Source organism: Macaca thibetana, chromosome 14, assembly GCF_024542745.1.
Source record: "Macaca thibetana thibetana isolate TM-01 chromosome 14, ASM2454274v1, whole genome shotgun sequence".
In the NCBI taxonomy this organism is placed as follows: domain Eukaryota; kingdom Metazoa; phylum Chordata; class Mammalia; order Primates; family Cercopithecidae; genus Macaca; species Macaca thibetana.
In genome coordinates this window covers 110,336,629-110,353,002 of record NC_065591.1, presented here as the reverse complement: position 1 = coordinate 110,353,002, position 16,374 = coordinate 110,336,629, and the positions used below count along the sequence as shown (strand labels likewise).

The 16,374-nt window shown below is 43.8% G+C and overlaps 1 protein-coding gene across 3 annotated transcripts in view; it reads right to left on the bottom strand.

The window, feature by feature from the left end:
- Positions 1–16,268, bottom strand: part of ARCN1 (archain 1) — a 34,884-nt gene extending 18,616 nt beyond the window's left edge. Inside the window, exons 1-5 of one of the 3 annotated variants that reach the window (XM_050758412.1) lie at positions 16,081–16,235; positions 13,174–13,292; positions 3,216–3,479; positions 795–974; positions 143–348 (exon numbers count right to left, since the gene is read on the bottom strand). In XM_050758412.1, coding sequence (XP_050614369.1) covers positions 143–348; positions 795–974; positions 3,216–3,413 — 584 coding nt within the window. In that variant the 5' untranslated portion in view covers positions 3,414–3,479; positions 13,174–13,292; positions 16,081–16,235. Of the gene's footprint in view, positions 1–142; positions 349–794; positions 975–3,215; positions 3,480–13,173; positions 13,293–16,080 lie in introns of all 3 variants that reach the window. The other 2 variants (XM_050758411.1, XM_050758410.1) reach the window with 2 other exon arrangements.
- Positions 16,269–16,374: the final 106 nt, after the last annotated feature.

Below are 16,374 nucleotides of genomic sequence, written 5' to 3'. Positions count from 1 at the left end.
TTTTATGTGGCCAAATTTAACATCATATCTTACTTCATCAAGTCCTTCATTATTTACAGCTTTCCAAGAAATCAGATTATCACTTCAAAGATAGACACATATACACCCGTCATCTGGCATTCTAAAGTACAATGGATTATACCTGGCTGGTGCAGGTGCCACTTTTGGTTTATCACTTTCAATGATGGTTTCTGTGATCATGGCAGCTGTGCTGCCTCCAGATACTGCAGAGCTGCCAAATCCGCCAAATCCTGGTGCTTTTTTGCCCTGTCTCTCTGCATCTCTTCGGGCCTGTTGTAATTCCTTTGCTTTACGACGCATCTCAGCCTTAGCTTCACGTTCTTGAGTCTACAGAAAAAGACATACATGAATGTAACTGGTTTTTTTTTTTTTTTTTTTGAGACAGGGTCTCACTCTGTGACCGAGGCTGGAGTGCAAGTGGCACGATCACGGCTCACTGCAGCCTCAACTTCCTGGCCTCAAGTGATGCTCCCATGTCAGTCTCCCAAGTAGCTGGGACCCACAGGCACGTGCTACTATGCCTAATTTTTTTTTTTTTTCTAGAGACAGAGTCTCACTGTGCTGTCCAGGCTGGTCTTGAACTCCTGGACTCAAGTGATCCTTCCACCTCTGCCTCCCAAAGTGCTGGGATTATAGGCATGAGCCACTGTGCCCAGCCTGGATGTAGCTTTGAATACAGTCTATACATGAGCAAGTAAAAATTGGAAAATCAGATTAGTGAAGCCTAAGAGGAAGATACACAAACAGATAGTCCCAGAGAAGATCCTATTTACCTCTCTGACGGCTCTAAACACCTTCTCCTCATGAGAATCCATTTCTGTGAAGGTTCTGATCTGTGCCAAGTTAACATTCTCCCGGTATCCCAGGGCAACAATTTCATCAAAAGCAAAAATCAAATCAAAACAGTGCTCAGATATTTCATTCTCTTCTAAGGCTCGGCAATATTCAGGGATCTAATCGTGGACACCAATAAAAAAGAAAGATTTAGAATTTATCAGCAGCTATATTTCCAAGTCTTATCCTTTAAATTACATAAATTTCAATAACCCAAATCCCTTAGCTACTTCTAGTCTTTATTTTATTTTTTGAGATGGAGCCTCACTCTGCTGCCCAGGCTGGAGTGCAGTGGCGCCATCTCGGCTCACTGCAACCTCCATCTCCCAGGTTCAAGCCATTCTCCTGCCTCAGCCTCCGGAGTAGCTGGGACTACAAGTGTATGCCACTACGCCCAGCTAATCTTTGTATTTTTAGTAGAGACAGGGTTTCACCATGTTGGCTCGGCTAGTGTTGAACTCCTGACCTCAGGTGATCTGCTTGCCTTGGCCTCCCAAAGTGCTGGGATTACAGGTGTGAGCCACTGGACCCAGCCTAAGACCTTGATTTTTTTTTTTTTTTAAGACAAAGTCTCACTCTGTTGCCCAGGCTGGAGTGCAGTGGCACGATCTTGGCTCACTGCAACCCCCGCCTCCCGGGTTCAAGCAATTCTTGTGCCTCAGTCTGCTGAGTAATAGGATTTCAGGTGCCCACCACCACACCCAGCTAATTTTTTTGTATTTTTTGCTGAGTAGTAGGATTTCAGGTGCCCACCACCACACCCAGCTAATTTTTTTGTATTTTTAGTAGAGACGAGGTTTCACCATGTTGGTCAGGCTGGTCTCAAACTTCTGACCTCAGGTGATCCACCCATCTCGGCCTCCCAAAGTGCTGGAATTATAGGCGTGAGCCACTGCGCCCAAGACCCTGATTTTTACAGCCGGGTGCAGTGGCTCATGCCTGTAATCCCAGCACTTTGGGAGGCCAAGAAAGGCAGATCACCCAAGGTCAGGAGTTCAACACTAGCCTGGCCAACATGGTGAAACCCTGTCTCTACTAAAAATATAAAAATTAGACAGGCATGGTGGTGCACATCCGTAATTTCACCTACTCAGGAGGCTGAGGCCAGAGAATTGCTTGAACCTGGGAGGCGGAGGTTGCAGTGAGCCGAGATTGTGCCACTGCACTCCAGCCTGGGCAAAAGCGAGATTCTGTCTCAAAAAAAAAAAAAGGAGGCCGGGCGCGGTGGCTCAAGCCTGTAATCCCAGCACTTTGGGAGGCCGAGACAGGCGGATCACGAGGTCAGGAGATCGAGACCATCCTGGCTAACACGGTGAAACCCTGTCTCTACTAAAAAAAAAAATACAAAAAACTAGCCGGGCGAGGTGGTGGGCGCCTGTAGTCCCAGCTACTCGGGAGGCTGAGGCAGGAGAATGGTCTAAACCCGGGAGGCGGAGCTTGCAGTGAGCTGAGATCTGGCCACTGCACCCCAGCTTGGGCGACAGAGCAAGACTCTGTCTCAAAAAAAAAAAAAAAAAAAAAAAAAAAAAAAGGAATTGGGGTCTTGCTGTGTTGCCCACACTGAAGTATAATGCCTATTCACTTGAACTCCTGGCCTCAAGCAATCCTTCTGCCTCAGCCTCTTGAGTAGCTTGGACTACAGGTACATGCTACCGCACCTGGCCTTAGTCTTTTTTTTTTTGAGACAGAGTTTTGCTCTGTTGCCCAGGCTGGAGTGCAGTGGTATGATCTTGGCTCACTGCAACCTCCGTTCCCTGGGTTCATACCATTCTCTTGCCTCAGCCTCCCGAGTAGCTGGGACTACACGTGCCTGCCACCATGCCTGGCTAATTTTTTTTGTATTTTTTAGTAGAGACGGGGTTTCACCGTATTAGACAGGAGGGTCTCGATCTCCTGACCTTGTGATCTGCCTGCCTTGGCCTCCCAAAGTGCTGGGATTACAGGCGTGAGCCACCATGCCCGGCCTTAGTCTTCATTTTAAGCAAGACTTTGGCATAAAGTCTTAAAGAGAAGTGTGTGTGTGTGTGTGTGTGTGTGTGTTTGGATCAGTAAGTCTTACCTAAAAAACATTATCTAAAAAGCACAACCAAACAAGTATCAGAACTAGAACGGCAGATTAGAACAACTGCTTAAGAACTGGGAAATGAAAGAGTAGTTCCCATATTCTTTTGGGACACCTATATTCTAAGAGGACACCCAATAAATGTCTGCTGAATAAACAAGGAGCTGCAGCAGTAAGTCGCTGGGGTGGGGAGCAGGAGCCTGCAAACTGGTGAGCATCAGCTGCTTTGGAGGAAAAACTAGTTTCGCACAAAATGTAAAAAAAAAAGTGGAACCCAGTATTATAGCAGTACTCTTACCACTCTTGAGAAGAGCCTTAGGGTCTCCAAATCTTCTAAAATGTTGCTGTTTTTGGTAGTGATCAGTACCATATAGAGTTTCTCCATAGGCTGGTAGACATATCTTACACTCTCTGTTTCAACAAACGTATGTTGTTTTCCAGTGTTCATGAGCTTTGGAAAAGCTGCTAATAAGCCCTCAATCCGAGTTCGGGTCATTTCCACAAACTGTCGAGAGACAATAGCCTTTCCTGCTTTTGTGCAGACCGCTGCTGCCAAGAGCACCTGCCAGGAACATATGCATAAATAAGTACTATTATTTCTTCACATCTGTTTTCTCAACATCCCAGGAAATGTTCCATGAAATGACATATTTATTTAGTGACAGAACTAGTAGTAGTATTATTTTTAAGACAGAGTCTCACTCTGTCACCCATGCCGGAGTGCAATGGCAAGATCACAGCTCACTGCAATCTCAAACTACTGGGCTCAAGAACTCCTGAGTAGCTAGGACTACAAGTGCGTGCCACCAAGCCTCGTTAATTTTTAAAAAGCTTTTAGTAGAGACAGTGTCTACTAAAAAAGTTTAGTAGAGACCACTATGTTTCCCAGGGTGGTCTTGAACTCCTAGATTCAAGCAATCCTCCTGCCTTGGCCTCCCAAAGTGCTGAGATTATAGGCGTGAGCTACCACGACCAGCTGACATGACGAGCAATAGAATACTGACTTTCACGGGCACAGTGGCTCACACCTGTAAACCCAGCACTTTGGGAGGCCAAGGTGGATGGATTACTTGAGGTCAGGAGTTCGAGACCAGCCTGGCCAACATGGCAAAACCCCATCTCTACTAAAAATACAAAAATGAGCCAGGCATGGTAGCATGCACCTGTAATCCTAGCTACTCAGGAGGCTGAGGCACGAGAATTACTTGAACCCGGGAGGCAGAGATCGAGCCACTGCCCTCCAGCCTGGGCAACAGAGCAATACTCTGTCTTTAAAAAAAAAAAAAGAATGCTGAGTTTCAAACTTTTACTCCATTGTTCTTTTCATTGTAATACGTAATTTATAAGACAAAGCTAAGGTAGAGGAAACTAACGCTATTATTCCTGTTTTTCAATAACATACCTATAGAAAAACTGTGTAATGAAATGACCTTTCCAAGACCATACATATATTAATGAGTCTCCTGTGACTCAGAACTGGGTTGCTCTCTGCTTTGGCAAACCCACAAAGAACAGCTTAAAACTTTTTCTAAAAAGAGCAAGATATTTCCAAGCCCATGCTGAAGTGTGATCAGGCAGATTAAAAATATTAAAGACATAAGAAGCCCCTTACATTTATTATTTTTATCTAGAATATGAACCCAAGCTACTGAGTCTAAATTTATCTTCTGCTCCTTGACTAACTTTCCCATTCACACTGTCTTACTCCCAGATATCCAAACAATCTGCAAAATAAAAATCTAAATGGCTCAATGTTTCACATAGGTTTTGATATTAGGCAATGATCAAGACCTAATAGCCCCTATTTTAGCATCTGGCATTTCACTAAACAAAACAAATAAAGTACCAAAGGAAGCAGCGGAGACCTCAAATGCCATGAGCAGGGGAGTAAGAAAATTAAGTCCAGTCTCCTCAGTGCAGGAACCCAAGAGCTCATTCACAAGCACAAGTAACAAACACTATTAAAACATTTAGGAAGCCTCAATGCTAGGATATAACCTCTGAAATATCAAAATCCTACTGGTCAGGCTTCTCAGCTTTATAGAAAGCTCTACAGGTGAGTAGCTTGAAGAAAAACAAGTTAGCCAATTTAAATAAATATTCTTATAGTTTCTTTTTTTTTTTTTTTGAGACGGAGTCTCGCTCTGTCGCCCAGGCCGGAATGCAGTGGCCAGATCTCAGCTCACTGCAGGCTCCGCCTCCCGGGTTTACGCCATTCTCCTGACTCAGCCTCCCGAGTAGCTGGGACTACAGGCACCCGCTACCTCGCCCAGCTAGTTTTTTTTTTTTTGTATTTTTTAGTAGAGACGGGGTTTCACCGTGTTAGCCAGGATGGTCTCAATCTCCTGACCTCATGATCTGCTCGTCTCAGCCTCCCAAAGTGCTGGGATTACGGGCTTGAGCCACTGTATCCGGCCTAATATTCTTATAGTTTCAATACATCAATAGTTTTATATTATAGGAGAACATAACATCCTTATCCACTAAAAATAGGTAATTAGGGTATGTGGGAGACAATCACCATCATGCTTATTTCTCAACAGCAAGTGGTCCCGAATAGCTGGAACTACAGGCGCCTGCCACTACGCCCAGTTAATTTTTTTTTCTTATTTTAACTTCCTTTTAAGATGGAGTTTCACTCTTTTTGCCCAGGCTGGAGTGCAATGGCGTGATCGTAGCTCACGGCAACCTCCACCTCCCAGATTCAAGGAATTCTCCTGCCTCAGCCTCCCAAGTAGCTGGGATTACAGGTGCATGCCACCATACCCAGTTAATTTTGTATTTTTAGAACTTAGTACTCCTAAGTTCGATCACCTAAGGTCAAAGTGATCCACCCGCCTCGGCCTCCCAAAGTGCTGGGATTACAGGCATAAGCCAACGTGCTTATGCCCTTTTTAGGGCATAGGCCCTAAACAGTTTTGAAAAAGTAGTCTTGGGCCACACACAGTGGCTCACACCTATAATCCCAGCACTTTGGGAGGCAGAGGTGGGTGGATCACCGGTGGCCGGGAGTTCGAGACCAGCCTGACCAACATGGAGAAACCCCATCCCTACTAAAAATACAAACACACATTAAAAGAGACTTAGACATGTCAGTCCATCACAATGTACAAATCAAATTTGAACAGTGATTGAATAATTGATAATACTAAAAAATTAATGCTAATTTTTAGGTGTGAAAATATGCTATCATAGTAATATATTTTTATGGAAGGAATACTTATATATTTTTTAAAAAGAGTTATGTAGTTTTGAATCCTTCCACAGTCTGTCATATTAAAGGTGCTCCCTCAATGACTATATTGAACTAAAAGAGTTGTCTGGGATACACCTTATCTTCAAACTATGCTAGTTTTGCATGTGGTAGCAACGAAAGGTCACTGGATTTAGTAATTATCCTGAGGATCAGAATTCACAATTTCTTTTTTTTTTTTGGAGACAGGGTCTCACTTTGTCACACAGGCTGGACTGCAATGGTGCGATCGTGGCTCACGTAGCCTCAACTTCTGGGCTTGAACAATCCTCCTGCCTCAGCCCCTTGAAAGGAGCTGGGACCATGGGCAGGTGCCACTACGCTTGGCAAATTTTTGTATTTTCAGTAGAGGTGGGGTTTCACCATGTTGCCCAGGCTGGTCTTGAACTCCTGGACTCAAGTGATCAGCCCACCCTGGCCTCCCGAAGTGCTGGAATTACAAGTATGAGTCACCACGCTTAGCCAGAACTCACAATTTCATGTGTTGAATATCAGTTATAAATATTCCTTTTAAAAGTAACTGTCCTAATATTATATAAATGGGTTTTTATGACTTGGGATAAAATTTCCCAAACTGCCAATATATCACACATGGATTCAAAACTGCTAAATAGCAAACTGATGATTCAAAAAGTGGCCCAAGTGATATGATGTTCATAAATAATCTAGACAAAATTGCTTTATGAATATAAAAATGGAAAAAGTTATTTCTAAATTAAGATTTATGTAATTTAAAACATATATGTAAATTATTAACTATTTTAAGAACATATTGGACTATTTTTGATATTTTTTTAAAGTACAATTTCCATTTTATTTTTCTCCAGAGAATAGTCTGTCTTCAGTCTTTAAGGACTCAGCTCCCTACATGGGCTTTGGTGGGGGACGTGGGGCAGCAATCTGTAGGTCTAAATTGGGGAGGGGGTGTTTGGTTCTTGCGGGCTTCACGAGATTGATTCCTGACTACTTTGCTGTGAATTGCACAACTCACACAGTAATGTAGCTTCACATACGGCTTGGGAAGCACATAGGCATTGAAGATGCTCGCTTCAGAAATGTCCCTGACTGCTGCTGTGGGACTATGTTTTGAATGACGAATTTCTTTTTTTTTTTTTTTTTTTTTTTTTGAGACGGAGTCTTGCTCTGTGCCCCAGGCTGGAGTGCAGTGGCGCGATCTCGGCTCACTGCAAGCTCCGCCTCCCGGGTTCACGCCATTCTCCTGCCTCAGCCTCCCGAGTAGCTGGGACTACAGGCGCCCGCCACCTCGCCCAGCTAATTTTCTTGTATTTTTAGTAGAGACGGGGTTTCACCGTGTTAGCCAGGATGGTCTCGATCTCCTGACCTCGTGATCCGCCCGTCTCGGCCTCCCAAAGTGCTGGGATTACAGGCTTGAGCCACCGCGCCCGGCCTTTTTTTTTTTTTTTGAGACAGTCTCGCTATGTCGCCCAGGGTGGAGTGCAGTGGCCGGATCTCAGCTCACTGCAAGCTCCGCCTCCAGGGTTTTTACGCCATTCTCCTGCCTCAGCCTCCCGAGTAGCCGGGACTACAGGCGCCCACCACCTCGCCCGGCTAGTTTTTTGTATTTTTTAGTAGAGACGAGGTTTCACCGTGTTAGCCAGGATGGTCTCGAACTCCTGACCTCGTGATCCGCCCGTCTCGGCCTCCCAAAGTGCTGGGATTACAGGCTTGAGCCACCGCGCCTGGCCTGAATGACGAATTTGTTAATGGCCTTGTCCTTGGGCACACATCGAGCACAGTTAGTGCAGCGAATAGGCCGCATGTGAGCCGCGGCCCGTTTTGGCATGACCGTTGTTCCTTCTTTTCTTTGTCATCTTGGAGGCACGGACCGAAGAGAGGAGTTTTTTGGTTTTATTTTTCGTTTTTTTTCTTTTTTAAAAGACAGAGTTTTGCTCTTATTGCCCAGGCTGGAGTACAATGGCAAGATCTTGGCTCACTGCAACTTCCGCCTCCTAGGTTCAAGCGATTCTCCTGCCTCAGCCTCCCGAGTAGCTGGCATTACAGGCACCACCACCACGCCCAGCTAATTTTTTTTGTATTTCTAGTAGAGATGGGGTTTCACCATATTGGTTGGCCAAGCTGGTCTCGAATGCCCGACCTCAGGGGATCCACCCAGCTCAGCCTCCGAAAGTGCTGAGATTACAGGTGTGAGCCACCGCGCCCGGACTATTTTTGTTACATTCTTCAAAGTTTATATAATTGGCAAAAAGCTTTTCTTCTTAATAGTCTCATCAGAAAAGTGGGGAATTCCCTTATATTTGGGATCATATCACATTGGTTTCTCCTCTTCCCAAAGACTGAGTTAGAATTAGTGTCCCAAATTTGCAAAGAACCAAGCTGATATATCAGAAAAACTAAATGACTGGGAGTGAGAAAATCTATATTCTAGTTTTGTTCTTCTATTTACCATCTGTCTGACCTTCAGTTACTCAACCTCTCTTAACCTCGTTTCTTTTCCTATAAAATGCAGCATTATCTAATGACCTTATAAGCTATTATGAGGGCCAAATGACTATAATGAAACTGTACTTCAAAAGTGCTATACAACTTGTAGCACATATATTCATGATGTAAAACAGCACCATTAGTAATAACAAACATGCATCTCATGAAAAAAAATTATGTCACTTCAAGGTGATGGATTTTCTTTTTTTATTAAAAAAAAAAAAAAAAAAGTAGAGACGGGGTTTCGCCATGTTGTCCAGGCTGCTCTCAAACTCCTGGGCTAAAGTGATCTGCACACCTCAGCCTTCCAAAGTGCTGGGATTACAAGTGTGAGCCATAGCATCCGGCCAAGGCAATGGATTTTTGTCTTTGTCAATATTTTGATATTCAAATAATGAATATTGATTCTCCCCCCAAAATTTTACATATAGTTTCAGGGAATGCATTGATCCTCCAGAGAAGTTATTCTCAATGGCCCACAGAAAATCCCCTCATGCAATGAGAGATATTATTAATAAATGGGAGCATATTGTAAATGTAATCCCTGTAGGGCCTCCTATCCTTAAAAGTTTGAGAATCACAGCTCTAGGAAGTTATGGTCCTCTATGTTAGAATTTTATGAGGTTCTTAAGGAATAAGACAAATCAAATGCACATCTAAAGAAAGGACAGCTCAGACCAAAACTTCAGACCTATATAAACATGCTGCATTTAATAGAAATCCCATATCTAATAATAAAACTGTTAGAAACAATGTTTACAGGCTCAAGGGTAGTTCTTAGGTTTCCAACTAGAGTTAAAAACACCTCTATACCATACAGGTAAAATTTAGGTAAAAACATCAAAGGCAACTTGAAAGGGAAAAAGGAACAAAAAGGTGTATGTTACTATCCACTTTCTTTATTTTTTGAGAGAGTGTCTCACTCTGTAGTCCAGGCTGGAGTGTAGTGGTACCATCTCAGCTCACTGCAAGCTCTGCCTCCTGGGTTCAAGAAATTCTCATGCCTCAGCCTCCCGAGCAGCTGGGACTACAGGTGCAGGCCAGCACCACCAAGCCTGGCTAATTTTTCTATTTTTATTTATTTATTTATTTTTTTTCTGGAGACAGAGTCTCGCTCTGTCACCCAGGCTGGAGTGCAGTGGCAGGATCTCGGCTCACTGCAAGCTCCGCCTCCCGGGTTCACGCCATTCTCCTGCCTCAGCCTCCCGAGTAGCTGGGACTACAGGCGCCCGCCACCTCGCCCGGCTAGTTTTTTGTATTTTTTAGTAGAGACGGGGTTTCACCGTGTTAGCCAGGATGGTCTCGATCTCCTGACCTCGTGATCCGCCCGTCTCGGCCTCCCAAAGTGCTGGGATTACAGGCTTGAGCCACCGCGCCCGGCCTTCTATTTTTAATAGAGACAGGGTTTCGTCATGTTGGCCAGGCTGGTCTCCAACTCCTGGCCTCAAGTCATCTGCGCGCCTTGGCCTCCAAAGTGTTGGGATTACAGGAGTGAGCCACTGCACCCGGCCCATCCACTTTACTGTTGAGCACGTTCAAAAACTAATTATAGGTACTGGTAATCTCCATTTTTGTGATGTTATAAGAATAACTAAGTAATTATTTATTGAACACCTACTATGCATACAACATGCTTTCTGAGAATTAAGATGACACAGACTAGCATTCTGCCTACAAGAAGCTTAATAGGGATAAGACACAAATGCAAGTCCCTGTAATGTATGGCAGAATGTGTTAAGTAACATAAGAGAGTCACTGATAAAAGTGCGTAGAAATTTAGAGGAAGAGATTACTTCCAGCTGGTAAGGTCAGGGATGACTTGATAGAAGAAACAGCATTTAGACAGGGAGCGGTGGCTCATGCCTTAATCTCTGCACTTTGGGAGCCAGGGTGGGCAGATTACCTGAGGTCAGGAGTTCGAGACCAGCCTGGTCAAAAAGGTAAAACCCTGTCTCTACTAAAAAATATAAAAAATTAGCCGAGTGTGGTGGTGCACGCCTGTAGTCCCAGCTATTGGGGAGAGTGAGGTGGGAGGATTGCTTGAACCTGGGAGGCGGAAGTTGCAGTAAGCCGAGATCACACCACTTTACTCCAGCCTGGGCTACAAAGTGAGACTCTGCCTCCAAAAAAAAGGAAACAGCATTTAAATCATGCTTTAATGAATTCCAGGATTGTTTTTTTTGTTTGTTTTTTTTTTTTTTTTTTGAGACGGAGTCTCACTCTGTCGCCCAGGCTGGAGTGCAGTGGGTTTGATCTCAGCTCACTGCAAGCTCCGCCTCCCGGGTTCACGCCATTCTCCTGTCTCAGCCTCCCGAGTAGCTGGGACTACAGGTGCCCGCCACCTCGCCCGGCTAGTTTTTTGTATTTTTTTAGTAGAGACGGGGTTTCGCCGTGTTAGCCAGGATGGTCTTGATCTCCTGACCTCATGATCCGCCCGTCTTGGCCTCCCAAAGTGCTGGGATTACAGGCGTGAGCCACCGCGCCCAGCCTCCAGGATTGTTTTGAGACAGAGTCTTGCTCTATTGCCCAAGCTGTAGTGCAGTGGTGTGATCTCAGCTCAGTGCAGCCTCAACATTCTGGGCTCAGGTGATTCTCCCACTTCAGCCTCCCAGGTATCTGGGACTACAGGCACATGCCACCACACCTGGCTACTTTTTATATTTTTCTGTAGAGACAGGGTTTTGCCATGTTGCCCAGGCTGGTCTCAAACTCCCAACCTCAAGTGATCCACCTGCCTCAGCCTCTCAAAGTGCTGGGATTACAGGCATGAACCACCACACCTGGTCAGAATTCCAGAATTTCATATGTCAAGATGAAGAAAGCAGTAGGGTAAAATCATATGTCTCTCTTTGAGTCATTCCATTATCCAGATACAAGCAAAACAAGGCTTCCAAAGTAGGACCAAAGTTCCCCATACTAAGTATAGCATAAATATCAAAACATCCAGGACACCACAAATCACAGGTTCTAGGCAGTTGACATAGGTCTCTCTGTTACAGCTACTAACACGGCTAGAACGTATGGTCACCTCTAAACATGATAAATTTATCCTATCCTAAATTAACATTTGTCTTCTTAAAGTTCTTGAAATAATAAACCTCTTCATATCAATGTTTACTGGTTTAACAATTATTAAAATATAGCATATACTAAAAGGTAAGTTAACAATTTTCCCTATTGAAATTTGATCTGATTTTCTCCGAGGAAGAATTAATAAACATGATTACAAAGTTTTTGTTTTTTTAACATTTTTGGAAAAAAACATTCCAGATCTAAAAGGAACTTGCAAGAGCGCTTGATTGTCTTATAGATGTGAAAACTGAGGGCCCATAAGTTAGATGATCTCTCCAGGACTGCTTAAAAAAAAAAAAATATTCCCCCATTAAATTAAGCTTTGCCAAACAACTTTTAATAACTCTTACATGGTTTGAGTACACTATCTTTGGACTAAATAACAACTCTCTGCTACACAGACTTAACTACATGAATTGTTAAGTGCCTCAAGTTAAGAAACCTGGAGAATTAGGTTTCTGTTCTGCCTTTGCCACTAATCATGTGACCTTGGATAAGTCACTTAATTGATTATTGAAATATCCCTAAAGTAGGACGTTAGTTTATATGAAATCCAAAGTGCTGTGTCTTTAAAGTTCTATAAGTCTAAGCATTTGAAAACTACAGTAACAGAAAAAAAAAAAAAACACAGTGACAGAAAACGTACAAACTTCCATTTTATACCCACTGCTCCAGTTCTAACCACTTTGGAACAATATTTTATGTTAGTATTAGGCTGCAAGACGGCAAACTGTCTAACCATAACAAATTGTGTGTGCAAGAGAGGTACAAGAATAACAGGTGGTATAATAATTCAGCATAAATATGCACAACTCTCTCTCAAAAAAAGTCAAGTTCTTTCTTGAACCTCTAAATGCTTCAGGATTCCTTACTTTCAGAATTATAGTCACCTTCTCCTTTGTAATTCACTGCAATATTTTATACACACACACACACACACACACACGATTCATGGCCATACTAAGGCTAGTTTCTATAATTGTCAGGGAGGACTGTTCTGTCTTTCCTATTTACGTGAAGCTATTATAGATAAAATCAGAAAGAAGATTACAATAAAATGTAGACCACATACAAAACCTAAAACTTGAAAAGTAATTCACTCAGTGAGGGTTTTAAATCCATCACATTTCTATTCTAAAACAAAAGCTTGTAGAGAATTAAAACACACACACACACACCCATTATCAGTTTCTGCAGTGAACTTCTATATGAAGACATAAATAGATGGCAAATCAATGGAAACTCAAGAGAATCATTTTCATTCTCTGCTGTCCTCTCAAAACACAATTAAAAAGATACATAAAGAATACAGTGCTGGGCATGGTGGCTCAATCTGTAATTCCAACACTTTGGGAGGCTGAGGTGGGAGGATCACTTGAGGTCAGGAGTTCAAGACCAGCCTGGCCAACATGGTGAAACCACATTTCTACTAAAAATAGAAAAATTAGCTGGAGATGGTGGCACATACCTGTAATCTCAGCTACTTGGGAGGCTGAGGCAGAATAGCTTGAACCTGGGGGGCAGAGATTGAAGGGAGCCAAGATCGCGCCACTGCACTCCAGCCCTGGTGACAGAGTAAGATTCCGTCTCAAAAAAAAAAAAAAAGAATACAATAGCTATGCTGCTGCTGTATCATATATGAAAAAAAGGGGCTGGGCGCGGTGGTTTACACCTGTAATCCCAACACCTTGGGAGGCCGAGGGCAGATCACAAGGTCAAGAGATAGAGACCATCCTGGCCAACATGGTGAAACCCTGTCTCTACTAAAAATACAAAAAATTAGCTGGGCATGGCGGCATGCGACTGTAGTCCCAGCTACTCAGGAGGCTGAGGCAGGAGGATAGCTTGAACGTGGGAGGTGGAGGTTGCAGTGAGCTGAGATTGTGCCGCTGCACTCCAGCCTGGAGACAGAGTGAGACTCAGTCTCGAAAACCAAACAAACAAGAAAAAAGGTCAGAACATGTTCTCATTAATTTGCAGAATACAAGAAAAAGATCAAATCAAGGCCCGCATGTCTACAGTCCCAGCTACTCGGGAGATGGAGGTGGGAGGATCGCTTGAGGCTAGGAGTTTCAGGCCACAGTGCACTGTGATAGTGCCTGTGAATAGCCACTGCCCTCCAGCCTGGGCAACAAAGTGAGACCCTGTCTCTTAAAAATATAAGTAAATCAAAAGATGCCTTTCTTTGTACTTTACTTTATGATGAAGTCATGAGAAGGCATTTGTTTTTGCATTTGTTCACTTATTTATCTATTGGAACTTTGCAGTCTAGGACATTGTGCACTTCAATAACTAAAGCCAAAAGGAATTTATTTTTAAAAAATCAATGTTTATGTACTGATATCTGCAACTTACTTTGAAATGTATATTTTTTTTAATGGAGAGAGGGATGGATGGATGGTTAGATGCATGATGAAATATAGTGAAATGTTAGTTACAGAATCTAGCTGGTGGTTACATGGGTATTCACTACAAAGTCCTTTCAACTTTTCCAGATGTTTGAAAATTTCATAATGAAATGTTGAGCTAAAATAAATTGCTGGAAGTTTTGATACAACTTTCAGATCAATATTTCACCCTATCTGGACATTTCTACTGTCCAGGGATATGTTTGTAAAGGAGCAGGACCCAAAAACATTACACAGAAATAACACCAATGTCTTAAGACTCTACAGAGCAGAATGTACTGAGATAAATTATTCTCCAGAGTACACAAATCTGTGGGTATCTGGATCATGCTAAGTCCCAAATAATTCAGAAATATGTGACACAACTCTATGTATACGTACACATGTCAAAATAGCATGCAAAAGTTATATTTTATATATATCATGTAGGGCTTTACCATCCCTCAGTTATCAATGAATTAAAAATACTAAATTCCAATAACCTTTTAACAAATAAGATTTTTATAAAGATTATCTATATCTGGTTTACATAATACAAGACCTTAACTTTACCATTAAAATAAAAATATGCTCTAAAATGCACTATTAATTCCAGGGTGTAAACAGGAACTGAGTTTCAAAATCACTAACCAAATACAGGACCTCCTGGAGAAACTGAAAATACAAGTTTCTGTAAATTTTACGTCCAACACAAAAATTTTAGGAGGCAAACCTGTTTGATGCAATTTATATACCTGAGGCTGAGAAAAGCTGTTCAGTGGCTTAAAGCTCAAGCATGAGTTCCCCCCATTATCCAAGTTCTTATCTACAGGGTTGTCAATAGAACTGATTAGGATTGGCACCAAATTACATTCTGTCACCTCTCAGGTACACTGGACGATGTTTTAAATCAAGTTATCTATTGACAAAAAAATAAAAAAGAACAGAATAGAATATCCTTCAAAAGATTAAAGGACATAAGGTGCACTGAAAAATAAACTACTAGCTTTTTTGAAACCAAAGAATGTCTACTACTTTATGAATATCTACAAATCACAGCGATAAAGGAAGATTGAGTGATGTCAGCAGTTCTAATTTCCTCCATCCTCAACCACATTAACCTTTCTCATCCTTGTAACAGATGAGTATACAAACATAACGCATGTGAAGGCAAGTAACTGGTCTCAGAGGATAACTCACCCCTCTTACTCCTCCTCCTGTGAGACATCTGACTACGACATGCCACATACACATTTTACTTCATCTGAACAATAAGTTGCTTGAAGGCAAACCCTGTGTTCTCTGGAACTTGCTCACATTTTCCCAGTGGTCTACACAGTGTATGTACCCTGAGTCACACTAACAAATGGACACAAGTGAGTTCTACGGAAGTAGTGGAAGGTTTCAGGGACACTTGGGTCCTATAAATTAATGTTAGAAGTTACTCCTTTCCGCTCTGTGTCTCCATTTCTCCCTTCTGAACAAACAAAAGAAAAATTTCTGGACACCAGTGGATTTGCATTTCGAGTTATCAACGGCCTAGCAAATACCGGGGGTGGGAGACAAGCTGGTTAACAAGAAGGACCAGAACCTCCGGAGACAGGCCCAGCTTGCTGAGCCTAAGCGCCAGGGAACCGGCAGGACAGCATCAGTTCCGAGGTCCGCAGCCTGGGACCTGCACCACCACCACGAAGTTCTCGCAGGCAAAAACGCCGGGCCGTCTCAGGGGCAGGTCCCAGCAGACGAGGGAGTCCAGCTGGTTGGGGGGTGGTGGGGAAGCGGGCACGACGACATATGGACTGAAGTCAGCTCCGTCGGATCTCCAGGAGACCGGGCACAGGAGGCCACATTGCTCCCAGAGCCCCGAGCAAAGCACCCGGCCCTAGACCCTCAGGGCGGGGCTCCTCCGGCCCCGGCCCCAGGCCCGCCGACAGGGAGAGACTGTGAGGCTCGGACCCCAGGAGTTCGGGTCCTGGCTCGGATCTTACCATGGTGAGGGCGGTGGTGGGGCGCGCCCGCTCTCCGGCTCCACTGGGGATAGGGGGAGGGTCTGGGGAAGGGGAGCACGGGCCGCTCTGGATCTGCTGCCCGCTTGACAGGAGCCGCTGCCGCTTCGCCTCTTGCCAAGATGGCGGCCCCGAGCCACGTCTTCAACCGGAAGCGGCGGAGGTCAAAGGGCGGGGCGGGGCGGGGCGGGGCCTGCGGGCTGGGGAAATTGAGGGTACCCTGCTCGGGTTAAGACTGTGCCCAGGAGGTGTAGGGAGCGTTCACCCCCCGACTGT